This window comes from Schistocerca cancellata, chromosome 4 (assembly GCF_023864275.1).
Source record: "Schistocerca cancellata isolate TAMUIC-IGC-003103 chromosome 4, iqSchCanc2.1, whole genome shotgun sequence".
NCBI classification, from domain to species: domain Eukaryota; kingdom Metazoa; phylum Arthropoda; class Insecta; order Orthoptera; family Acrididae; genus Schistocerca; species Schistocerca cancellata.
The window spans coordinates 874876072-874889058 of NC_064629.1; the positions used below are offsets into that span (position 1 = coordinate 874876072).

Here is a 12987-nt window from a genome sequence, read left to right on the forward strand (position 1 = left end):
TGAAAGAGGAATAAAACAGCGTTTGTTGGTCTTACCTGATGCTAAAGCCAGAAATAATTATACTGCCATAAAGAATGAACACATAAACGAAAGCTAAACCAGACATACAAGGGACAACATAAATGAAAAGAGCAACTACTAGGCGTCATAGTGTAAAAAATTATAGGATGTACGCTGTTTGACGAGTCAGACTACAGAAGACACTGGAATAAGTAAAATACAACAAAATTCACCAGCAGAGCAAGGGCTTTCGTAAAATGGGATGTGAACATAGAGGAGCCAGACTTTAAATATTACATGGCTCGTGAGAAAACGCAAGATGTAACACAATTACAAAATCTTACGAGAAGATGCAGTAGGCTGATAGAACTTTCCGCTTCCTACTCCGTAGGAAAGGAGCAATGAGACGTAAAAAAATGTAGGGGTTGAATATCTGGAATTTGTGGTGAGAGACGTCATGAGGCAATGTAGCAAAGGAAGGGGGATCAGCTTTCAGAAATAGACATCACATCTCCTAAATTACAAGCCGGGGGCTAGCGGGTGTTTTAAAGCTACACGACGAGCGCATCTATTAACAGAAAAAATTCTTTAAATTTCGTAAAGAGAAACGTAGTTTTTATTTATCAAAGATGAAGGTAACCTCTTTGGTTTTTGAAGAAGTGAATGTGTCCGATAAACAACAGTGTCGTGCGATTAATAACGGGGTAAAACATTAAGGAAACTCAAAATTAAAATCTTTCGTAGAACTTAAATCACATGGAATTTGAATGCCTGAGGAAATTAACAATTTCTAGAAACCACTCGCATATCTTTCGAGAAGCGGGCAACGAAGCTAGATGAGTGAGAAAACTATAAAACGAGCTGATAACTATTGCCAGACTCAATTTTAGGAGTGTACTGAAAGTTTAGAGATGGAATGAATAAAATGTTCAGTGAGAAATTTATCTATTTAATAAATATATTTGAAATATTAGCTATAAAAAAACTGTAAAAATTATCTTAGTCGACGAGTATTGACGACTGGCAGGACACATAACGAACGCTAGAAACAAATGAGAAGAGAACACAGGAAGCGATAACGCATACGAACATGAGCAACTGAAGCTCGTTAAGCACTGACGCGAGATCAATGTAGAACTTCGGAAAGTCTCGTTTTGGGCTCACACTGCACAAAAATATTTGCCTTGTTGAGGACGGTGCTGTGGATATCTTAATGTTCGCCATGCTGCTGGATCCCTCATCTCTTCCCCTCTGCTTCTGGCGTCCGCTAATGTTGTGCAGAAGAATATATTTGAAACACAGTATTCTGGGCTACTATACGTTGTCATTCTGTTGGCAGAAAAACAATAACTGTTAGTGATAAATTTTAGTAAGTAGAAATTCGAGAAGTATGTGTGAAACTTAAATTTTATCCTCTGCGGAAACTTGCCACTCTTACGAGGCTAAAGGTTGAGTTTTAATTATCAGTGCAAACGATGTATGAAAACCACACATTGCTTCTGCTAAACAGAGTCATTTAGGCGTACCCCCAAGAAATTTCAGTGATATGTACTATTGTTAATAATGGTGTTCACCTCTCAAATAATACTGATCACCGTCGGTTCTCTTTCTAAGGAACAGCATAACAGAAAAAAAAAGTTTTATGACGAAATGATTGAGGCTCTACATGGACCACGTAGCAAAACTACGCAAGCACTAAGCAATGTCTACTGTGCGTGGTGAACTACGAGTGTTAAGTACGGTTACCTTCTCCAGGAAACCAGTCTCCACCACAAAGAAAATATTCGTGCAAGCTACTTACGTTTCCGCTCATCTGACCATCACAATAGCTACAGCGTTAGTAAAACTGCAATTACAAACATGATAAAATTGAAATGTAACTCCGAATTCATGCTCTACTTACGGCTCTCTGCGGCAGAGATAACAGAATGAAAGTAAATCTGTTCGGGTGAAGTTTACTCACCTCAACGTAGACGGCAATAGGCGACCCGTAGCGTGCTTCTATGTTTCATCTCACACCGCGGTCTGAGCTTTTATTTGTACAGTACACTAGGCCGCAATGGAAGGTGTGAGCAGGTAATACATAAACCACCTCTGATTTGACTGGGCTTTAGAAGCTTTTAAAAGTGTAGCAAAACTGAGGGTAATTTTTAAAGGAAATGTATGCCATTTTCTTTCTGGTCGGTGATAAATGTAGACTGATGTCACTGCACGCTTTGAGCCTCAGATGGTTTAGTGCGACCAGTTAATAATTACGTGTGCAAGCTAGAGTCAAGATCTAAATACTACTGTATTTACCATGCAGTCGAAAACACTAAATTGCAAATTATTATTGTAATTCGCCTTAATCCTAGTTATAATAGTAGTAATAATAAATTGATGGAAGAATACTATACACAACGGAAGAGATGCCAACTCACTCGTTGAAGCGTCGACCAGCATTCTTCAAGAGTGCGGTCGTTTATAGCGGAATTCGATCTAGACTGTTGATCCATGGTAAGCACAAGAAAAACGATAGCTTCCATTATTTACAGGTAAACACATGTCACGCAAGTAAACTTCTAATAGTTAGTTGAAACTACTTTTCAAAATTGTGGTAAAAATGAGACAGAGTCATCTATAATATTAGAAGCATGATTCCTTACACACTAAACACCAGAACAGTGAATACAGTTGTTCACAGCAAAATGAAGAATTAGTATATTTAGAGCGAGAAATACAGTGAAACTAAGAATGAACCCATAGTACCTTAAATCCATTTGCAAATAGTCAGCAATTTTGAGGAAGCTGTAATTATGCACTACTGATAATATATGACTAGTTTTATAAGGATAGCAAGAATGTGATGTTACTCTGCATAAAGACAAAACAGGTAAGTAAGGCACCAACACCGCAGGCGCGCTAATTTCAAAATACTGACAGCCACACCAATCAACAGGAACACTGCTCGGGGCTCACGGGAGCATACAACGAGCTTTTATTTTTAAAGAGAAGAATGAAGAATACGTATTTATTCTACTGTCGTAAGTGTTTCTGGTCCTTTCCTGGACACAACAATTCTATTCAGTCTTTACTTACTTGCAGGAAAGTGCTTTCAATAACCGCTAGCTTTCAGTTTCCTTACTCGTTCTCTCGTTATATCTTCCGCCGACGCGACCTGTAACCGGTGGCCGTGTCTGTATTACTATACACTGACGCTACAAGAAATCCAAATGTAGGAGTGAGAACAATGTCAGTAATGTCTCACTTATAATTCCGATTGTGCTGATGGCGGAAATGAAACAAAGGAACAACTTCAAATTAGCAGTGGGACACATGCCCTTACTTGTCCCAAATTGTGCTACGAAAAGCCTGTTTCTGGAAAAAAAAATTGCAAACAAAATCTAGAAAAGGATGCATACGGTTTTGCAAGTAAACATAATAACAGTCGAAGTATCTGGCTTGGAGAAAGGAGATTTACTTTTGCTTGTAAAAATGTTACTCAGTTAATCCGTCCCTTTCATGTTTTGCAGTCGTATAAATGTTATTTACTTGAGTTACTCTTGTGGGTCTTAGCCATCAGGTGTGGTTACTGCCCTACAGACTAGACCCTGCGTACCCACATAGTAGGACGCATCGAATGTCAACTACATGCATTTATATAAATATTTATTTTTCCTTAAGGCACTGGCAGAACTCTGGGACAGGGGCCTCTGTATCCGACAGTACAAATAACTTGAGCCGTAGACTCTACCAGGGTCCAGTGAGGAAGTAACGAGTAATGTACCTCACAGCCTAAGCAAACAGGTTACAGGTCAAAGGAACAGAAATTGTGCAGCAAGAGTGTGAACTGTCTGGACAGCAGGACTAAGCTGTGCTCTTATCTGACTCTGACACTGGCATGCTTTCCGTTACACGGGCAGTGTGGCTTTGATTTCGCGGCGTTACTGCATTCGGCCCAGTTGCTTATCACTGCCTAGTTCCTTATCTGAGCCTTATCGGCAGGCCTCACACTGCACTCCTTGTGTTTAATGCCCTTCGCGGTGCACACAGGAACCGCACATAGTTTCATATACCGGTTTTCTCGCTCAGTGTCGAGTCTGCAGATGTTATTTCATCCCCGATGGGTATTAAAATGAACGCTGCTCTGTGCTGTAAGATGCCTCTTACAATTACTATACTACACTACGCTTAAGTATTGTTCGGACATCGCATGGCAATCTGGCGAAGGACACCGAATCGATTATAAATTCAAATCAAATGCCCAAAAACTAAATACCACTATTGCGGTACGGAAAATACTCACTTTAGCCAGTTGTACAGTGGGATTCCGAAAAGGAGACTTTCGCCTGTGAAAACATTTTGCGCTGAGCACTATGGGACTCAACTGCTGAGGTCATTAGTCCCCTAGAACTTAGAACTAGTTAAACCTAACTAACCTAAGGACATCACACACATCCATGCCCGAGGCAGGATTCGAACCTGCGACCGTAGCGGTCTCGCGGTTCCAGACTGCAGCGCCAGAACCGCGCGGCCACTTCGGCCGGCATTTTGCGCTAGTAAAAACTGTCAAACATCACCATTTTTTGGATTCACGTGAAAGTTAGGATACCCCAGCAATTTAGATAGGACACCACGCCCCCAGTGGTGCTCGGATCACCCTGTCACTTAATGATGCTTGAATATTTTAATGGAATTAATCAGTGAATGATTCGGTAATTATTATACTCAAACAGAACAGAGACTATTTGCTCTGCTGTGTATGCGCTCGGCTTCATTACGGAAAGAAAGCTAAACTATTTCGCTGTTCTAAGTTCGGGAATGGGACTGACATATCTCACTTTACCGATTATTTTCTTATCCACCGAGCTTTACCGCTAAAATTCACCCGATGAATCGTTTCTTTCCATTGTTTACTATTTACTTCAATGAAGCAATGCTGTCCGCAATCGCGAATTTTTTTAAGACCTTGCGAGGAAGTACCGCCCAAAAATTTGGTCCACAGTTTCAGTAACTTCATGGTCGATTCATGTAAAAGTTACTTGGCGTCCTGCAACGTTTGCAGCTGTTTTTCGTGCATTAATGATAATCTTGTGATTATCAGCATATAATCCACTTCAAGTTGGTCGTCATCAAAAGAAAGCGATTATCAGCATATAATCCAGTTCGAGTTAGTCGTCATTAAAACGAAATCAAACGAACAGTTAAGTGTGGTAAAGTGCCTGAAATTAAATTACGCTGCTAACGTGAGATAAATCGTCATTCACTGACGCGTTTTTCAGCTGTATTTGTTTCTCTTTTCTTTAGATGAGCGCAAAGGTCTAGTAAGAGATGACCTTACAACAGCAAAACATGGACGTTCTCTTCCGAGATGCCAAAGTGGCTTCCAAGATAGTTTATCTTAAGATTTAATCGGGGGAGAAATGAAACACAGAAATTTAATTAAATTGGCTGTAACATGTAAGCTTTTAGAAATGATATCTAGTTTTCTCTGAGCGATATAAACAATAATTTTTAATGGTATAAAGCGGACACTAAAGTATGTCTTTTTTCACGAAACTCGTAGGACGGTACTTATAATGTGCAATAGGAGCTGGTAGCTGTGGATCCCTGTTTCACTGAGCATTTCTATTTTTCATGTACTGTCTTGCATGATTTTGACGTATGTCCTATAAATATTTTACAAATTTAAAAGGCTAATCACTTGGATGACTGCGGTAGTTTCAGTTGCTACCATCTGTATAGATAATAGGAACAATAATTCTTTGTTCATAGTTGTCCTTGATTAGCAGTAAACGATAATACCAAATATATTGTTAATATTTTGCAGGCATCCTTTCTCAGTTGCTGTTCCAGTGCTGTTTGCCTTGTAAATAAGAACGGCTATTACTCCTCGTATGGAAGAGAATTTTATTTTTTGTTATTTCCTACAAACAGAAATAAAATTCAGTTGCAAAATACAAGTATTCTTATGCACAAAATAAACAGCAATAATCGCGAATCTAGATTTCGCTTTCTTGCATACAGGAAACAGAGATTTTAAGACAGAATATTTCAGTAAGTATTCTTTAATTAGTGGGTATCGTGGTGTGATAAGTTATGACTTGGCTAAGCGAGCGATACACAAGGGAGGCAGACTCGGTAAAACTATATCGAATAGTTTCTCTCAACTTGTGGATGACAACTTCCTTCTTGCTAAATTGAAAATGAACTCTAGTCCACGAAATATAATACAAATCGCCCGATAGCTAAAAGTACATTCGTGTCGGAACAGTTATTGAGCGCGACCTTGTGTTTTTAAGGGCCTACGATGTCACTCCGTCCCGATTTTTGACTCGCGGTCTGTGATCTGTCAGAAGAAAAGAGGACGGGCGCTGTTTACAAGATGATGGATGAGTTCTACAAAGTTGAAGTACAGAAAGCAAATACAATAACTCTCGAGTCATAAAAAATCAGAACTAAGTGCCTGACGTGAACATTAATAACGAAACGAGTTTTCTCAAATATTATTTTTCTTCGAGTGAAATCTGTACGAACACTTTTCTTTCCAGAATTATCAAGGTTGCGGAAATAAGGATTATGTATTATTTCGATGAAAACAAAAATAAAATTACCCTTAATCCACCGTGAAACTGTATTATTTTTGATTGGCGTAATATTGAGTTTAAATTATATGTCAAAACTGGAGATAAACTTTAGGGGTGTTCTTAGTGTATCCAGTTTTATTTTTATTGTCAAACAACCGACAAGGACGTAACAATGCGTCTTACTAAACTGCTAGATGTCTCACCGTTTCTGATGTATACGAATACGTTTTTTCATATGCTCAAATAAAAATTCGGAAAATTCGCCGTTGTCACTTTTCTCATTACAGTCCTCATTAGAAATGTATGAATCAGTGTTATTGGAAATGCTCTTGTTTGAACGGCGCGCATTGAATTTCAGTTTCATTTACGAAAACCTCAACAGGCGTGCAATCTAAACAACAGTTAATCCTTTGTTGCTGTATACAAATTCTTGCAGAGGAAGGAAGAAGTAGGATGGCAGCTGAGAAAGGGGGGGGGGGGGGGGAGAGGAGGAGGAGGAGGAGGAGGAGGAGGAGGAGAGGGAGGGGAGCAATGTGAATCACATTTTGGGCTTCACGCAGTTTTTGAAAGCCGTCGGAGGAAATTGAATTCGTGGAGGCTGCGGGTGGACTCAATCACGTTACTATTACAAGGCATAGTCAATATCCGGCCTCCCCTGAGAACATAATTTAGTAATAATTGACGGAAAGGCGGTCGCGCGGCTACGCCGACAGCCGTCCGCTTCGAATTTCTTTTTAAATTTCTTCCGCGTATGGTTACCTTCACAGGAAGCAGCTTCTTACAAAACGGATCTTTCAAATTTCGTTAGATAAGACTGGTTATACAACTGTCAAACTTATAAACAGACAAGATGCAAAAATTTACGACGTCAAAGGGTCAAGCATTAGACGTTACAATGTAACTGAGAAGATAAACACGGTTTCAGTATTTAGCCTTTATTTCAAGTTTTTAGCACTTTATTTTAACGGACAACGATGTGTTGTTCGAATTTTGGTTTTGGTAATATAACACGATTACCAAATGCGATAATGAGGACGAAAACAAGCTGATCGAAAAGAGTTACGATGTACAAAAGAATGTGATATACGTCTCACGAGTTGAAGTACAAAAACTGTTAATAGTACACTTAGGGTAACGGACCGTGATGGGTAATCAGAGTTATTTTTAATGCAGCAGATCACCAGGTAAGAGTAAATACTTATATCCCACTGTCCCATTAGGGGTGGTTCTAAAAGTGTTACATATGTTCGATACAGCAAAAATTGCCGCGTGAAACGATGTTTGCTTAAGGAACATCAACTCCAAATAGGTGGGTGGCATGACAGGTGTGGTACTGAAATGAGGCTGCACGTGGAGCCAGGGGGTGGGGGGGTCTGGGGAGGGGGAGGGGGAGGGAACGGAGCCGGACTAGCTCCGCGAGACGCGTGCTGCTCGGGCGACGCAGCGCGCTCGACTGCGGCCACGGCGCGTCTCTACGGCGGCATCGCTATCCGCGCATGCGCACTCGCGCCCACAGCACGCGCCTCGACAACACACCCTCACCCTCCTCTTCAGATTTTGCCCGTTTCAGCGCGCTCCCTTACTATTTCGAACGGAACTCGGATGCGATGCGAATTTCCGCGATAGTCGAATATGTTACGGAAAGCTTTTGTGGTAGTATCACCAACTGTTCACCTAAATTCTACGCTGCGTCTCGTCCCGGATTATCTGACACGATTAAAATTTAATTAATCTTCCAAAGTTGTTTAAATACCCGTCCACTATTCTCTTTATTTTATCACAAGGCTATAATGAGGTGACCTCTGTCCTAAAATGATGACTGTATCCGTGATTGTTATGCACGAGGATGACGTCAACACGACTAGGAATTTCACTATTGTCATTTCGCTTCAGGCGTTCACGGTTCCAAAGTCCCAACCCACGAGGTCACTAAGCCTCACCTTAACTGGTTAAGATGAAAGGAATTTATCTCGTGTACTTTTGCTTAGCAGGATGAATGCGTATATTTATTCATAATGCTCATCAGTGGGTGATGAACATATTGACGATTGTCACCTGTTTTACTGCGTATCATAGTTCCTGTTGCTATTATCGTCTCCTCTTCTAGTATTGGGACTGAAAAATTATTGTTAAACGAGAGCAGCATTGCAGATGAAATTTGTGGTTGGCGTGAACAAAATTATTGCACTGGCAAGAGTACTGCTTTTGTTATCACGCTGTGTGTAATAGTTTCAGGACCCCTTGAGGTCTCACTGCACTTTTCTCTGTCATTTTTAATGAATGTGGGCTCTGAAAGTGTCGGGGATCCGGGAATGCTACATCGCTCTTCCCGTACTTACTGCTTCTCAGGACAGCGCATTTCTAAGTTGGCGTCAATTAGGAAACAATTGAAAAGAATAAAGAAAGATTAGGGTTTAGGGTACCGTCAATGGTGCGGTCATTACAGGGGAGCACGAGCACATATTGTGGAAAAGTGGAAACCACTCTGGTACTCGTCCTAAGTGATTCACAGGAACCACGGCTAGTTGCCGTACTGGGATATGAACCCTATTCCTCCTGAATGTGGGTCCGGCGTATTACCACGGCTCCACGTCACTTCAAAGCCAAAACAATACTCTTACGTATGTTACGAGTCCCCTCATCCAAACAGATTTTTAATCAACTGACGTCTGGACTGTTGGGGGCACGAGCAGTTTTCTGTGTTCCTGCCACACAATAGTCGCAATACCGCATATGCATAGTTATCACTACAGATTCCACCTGCATACAGTCCACAATTATGAAACAGTACGCACGATCGACAGTAACTATTTTCTCAGAATTCCGCGAAATTACACGAGAACGCATCAATTCATTTTTTCATCTGGTGTATTCAAAGTCCAATTTACATTTTTATGATGTATGGATTACATATCCAGTTAGTTTCACGTTCGTTTTCCATTTTATATGGCTGTGTGACGGATGGGTTGCATACCCAGTTACTCTTACACAATCTGATTATGCCCCAAAAGGGTGAACACGTTGTTGATATCAAATAACTTCACTACCTAGGCTGTTTTTAGTCTGATTTTTTATTTTTTTATTTTTAGTATTCCTAATATATATCCTCGACCGGCCAGCAACAAGGAACTTTTATTAGAATGTCGCTTCAAAGAGTTTTCAGTGGCGATTCCCAATTGTGGTTGATCGATGGTAACATTTGAACTGCCTGTAATTTATCAGTTTCACATCACATATGTTAGGAGAGTTAATCTTTTGCAAAAACTGCTTCAACGATATTGTTTTTCATTTGGTGGTTACACAGCTTGCGAGAAAACATCCAAAAGTGTTCCCCCGTAGCAGTGCCCCTGCTGTCGAACATTTATTAACGGCGCTTCATCTCTCCATTGTTTTGAATGATTTACTTTTACATGGACTGTGTATTTTGTACACGACTATCGTTGGTCTCCGTTCCCGAGTTTTACACCTGCATCGATGCCTGTAATTTCGTCATTATGACCGTTACGCAGTGGAGGGTAGTTTCGCTAAGGTTACCTACATTGCTTCTTGAACGGACAGAAATACAGCTAGCATTCTTAAATTATGAATCGTGTCAACATAACTTGCTGTTAATTTCACGACGAACAGTAAGTATTTCAAGACATATTAGAACAGAAAATTTCTAGTAAAAGTATTTACAGAAACTTAACAAAGTATAAGGTACAAGGGACTTTTTGATCTCTCGCAGTCCCAAACGATATCACCCTAGTAAAAACAATACCAAGTCTAAGAGAAAACAAAACTGCGCAGAAATATGTTTCGGAGTTTTTAAGAATTTAGTTCGAGCAGCCCGTAATTATTGCATTTTTCGATATGCATAATTTAACACTTGGTTTGAAGCTGGCGGATGCACAACCGACGACTGCAATTTTCCGATGGACATTTGCTAATCGCTTATTAACTTCATTAATCATGAATTCCTTTTAGTGCTGCAGCTACTTTCACTGATGACGACATCAATAGCATTCGTAATTCACGTAGCTGATCCGATAAAAAGCTCGTGCCATCGTTCAAAAAAATTTTGATCATCACTGCTCTCTAATTGTGTGGCGCGGTTTGACTGTGTTATTAGGAGGTAGTTAGCAAGACCATGTCGTCTTACACCAGTCGTGAATCTCTGCTTCCCATAAAATTATTTATATTAACGGAAGAAACTGTTTCGGTTATTAGCACAGCGGAGCCTCCTGTGTTATCCGAACATCACGTCTGTTGCAAAAGTACCGTTCCGTGCCGCCCTCTCTCCACAGGTTCGATATTAGTTCTTCACATTTTTTTGTGAAAATGGGCGAAAAACTAAACAAAGTACAAGAGACTGTGTGATCTCTTGCAGTCCCAATAACATCACCCTCACAAAAACATCTCCAAGTGCCAAGAGAAAACAAAACCGCCCTCAGTTATGTTTCGGAGTTCTAGGAATTTAGTTTGAGCTGTCTGTAATTACTGTATTCGTTTTAAATAATAAAAGCATCACTAAGTTATTTGAGATAGTTTGGCGTTTTCATTATATTCTTTCCACGAGTAACATTCAGTGGCAGTAATTTAGCATGTATTAAATATTGGGCACGTCTTTTTATTCAGAATTGTCCTTCTGAATTTTAATCTCTCCGTCGTTGTTGATGATGGCAGGATCACGCAGCCGCTATGTATTTCACTACGTGGAAAATTACTGAGTCCCTCAGGCTGCACGTTACTTAGGTTGATCATTGATACAACAGAAATGATCGTTTTAGGAATAATCGTTCTAGTATCACATGTACCTGTACAAAACAAAAGAATCATAAGCAAACATCAGAAAAAAACTATCTTCCTCGTTTTTAACAAAAAAGTTACAATGTGGAAAACGTAATACAAAAATAACATGAGTCAAAAAATTGCTACCTTCGTTACAGTCTGAAATGTATAGTTATTCTTTTTCAAAAGCAGGCATAAAAATAGAAAATAACGGTAATAATAAAAAGATAGAAAAAATGTAAATTCCTTTGGATATTTTTTGCCGAGTTATGTCATTACATGAAAAATCTAAGGTATCCGTGGCGGGTATATTACGTTGCGAAAACTGTCTTTTGCCTAGAGCCCTTTTGCTTCAACGCATTATTTTTTTTTAATGTACCGTTTCACTACTCTTCCGATAGCCCACTAAGTACAGTAAAGATGAAAAATTTTTATTCAGCAGGAACACTCGTCTTGAAACGATAATAATAATGACAAATATATGAAATACTATATACGGTAAATGACATTACGTATAAAACTGCGTGGGACTTTCCGTCGTCATCGACAAACAGTATAAAACTTCATTTTTGTTGAAGTAACCGCGTGCAGCTAAGCAATGAAAACACGAATAGCATATCATACAAGTGGCGATTATCTGACTGTAACAGAGAACTCAATTTGAATCGCTTTTCTCTTTAAATCTTAAAATTTATTGCAAAATGAGCAACGACACCCATTCCGAAAAGAGCCATTTTAACTGTTATGGAAACAAAAATTCATCTGAAATTATATCTAAATTGTAAGGAACGGATAAATACCTAAGCTAAAAGATTATTCCAAGAAGTTTTGTAAGTATTAACAGCTTTTTTCGAAATACGGGAGTATCGTCTACGCTCTGCAGTGTTAGCATCTCAGTGTATGCAGTTTCAAAAATTCTGAAAGACATACATTATGAAAACAGTTAAGTATATAGTTTCGTTCTTTCTCTTCCCTTGTTTCACTCCGAATACTTTTGCTTCACTCGGTTAAAATAATAACCTTTTTTTTCTCAAAACCAAACGCCAGCGGAAGTCGACAGCTCCGTTAGACAGTTTCTGCTGGTAAAACAAACTACTGCTTATAAAACGAACTGACATTACTATTGTAAATACAGTGGAACTCAATATTACCGCGAGCTGAAAACTATGCGTGCAAAATTTTAGTATTGGAGATGAGAGAACCTGAAATGGTAAATATTTCAGAATTATGTATGTAACTACTGCTTATAAAACGAACTGGCATTACTATTGTAAATACAGTGGAACTCAATATTACCTCCAGCTGAAAACTATGCGTGCAAAATTTCAGTATTGGAGATCAGAGAATCTAAAATAGTGAATATTTCAGAATTATGTGTGTAAGAGTTTTGTCATCTGTATAAATAAAACGTTAATTTTGTAACATGACATACAGTTCGATAGATATTAGGTGATTCTATTACACAGATTTAGCTACAGTGAACGGGATATTATACTGCTTCTAATTCTAGTTTTAAAATAATAAATATCATACAACAAACAATGCTTGTAACATGTAGTAGCAGAAATTGTATCATAGATTCGAGTAAATTCCAAATGACCTTAGAAAACTTGAACTCTGACTGAATAATAATTGCATATTGATCTTGTTA

At 39.2% G+C, this 12987-nt stretch overlaps 1 protein-coding gene across 1 annotated transcript in view; it reads right to left on the reverse strand.

Annotated features, from left to right (window-relative positions):
• The window catches only part of LOC126185029 (zinc finger and BTB domain-containing protein 24-like), a 566213-nt gene that overhangs the window by 309165 nt on the left and 244061 nt on the right, over positions 1–12987 (reverse strand). Inside the window, exon 6 of the mRNA XM_049927762.1 lies at positions 2421–2483. Coding sequence (XP_049783719.1) covers positions 2421–2483 — 63 coding nt within the window. The remainder of the gene's footprint in view (positions 1–2420; positions 2484–12987) is intronic.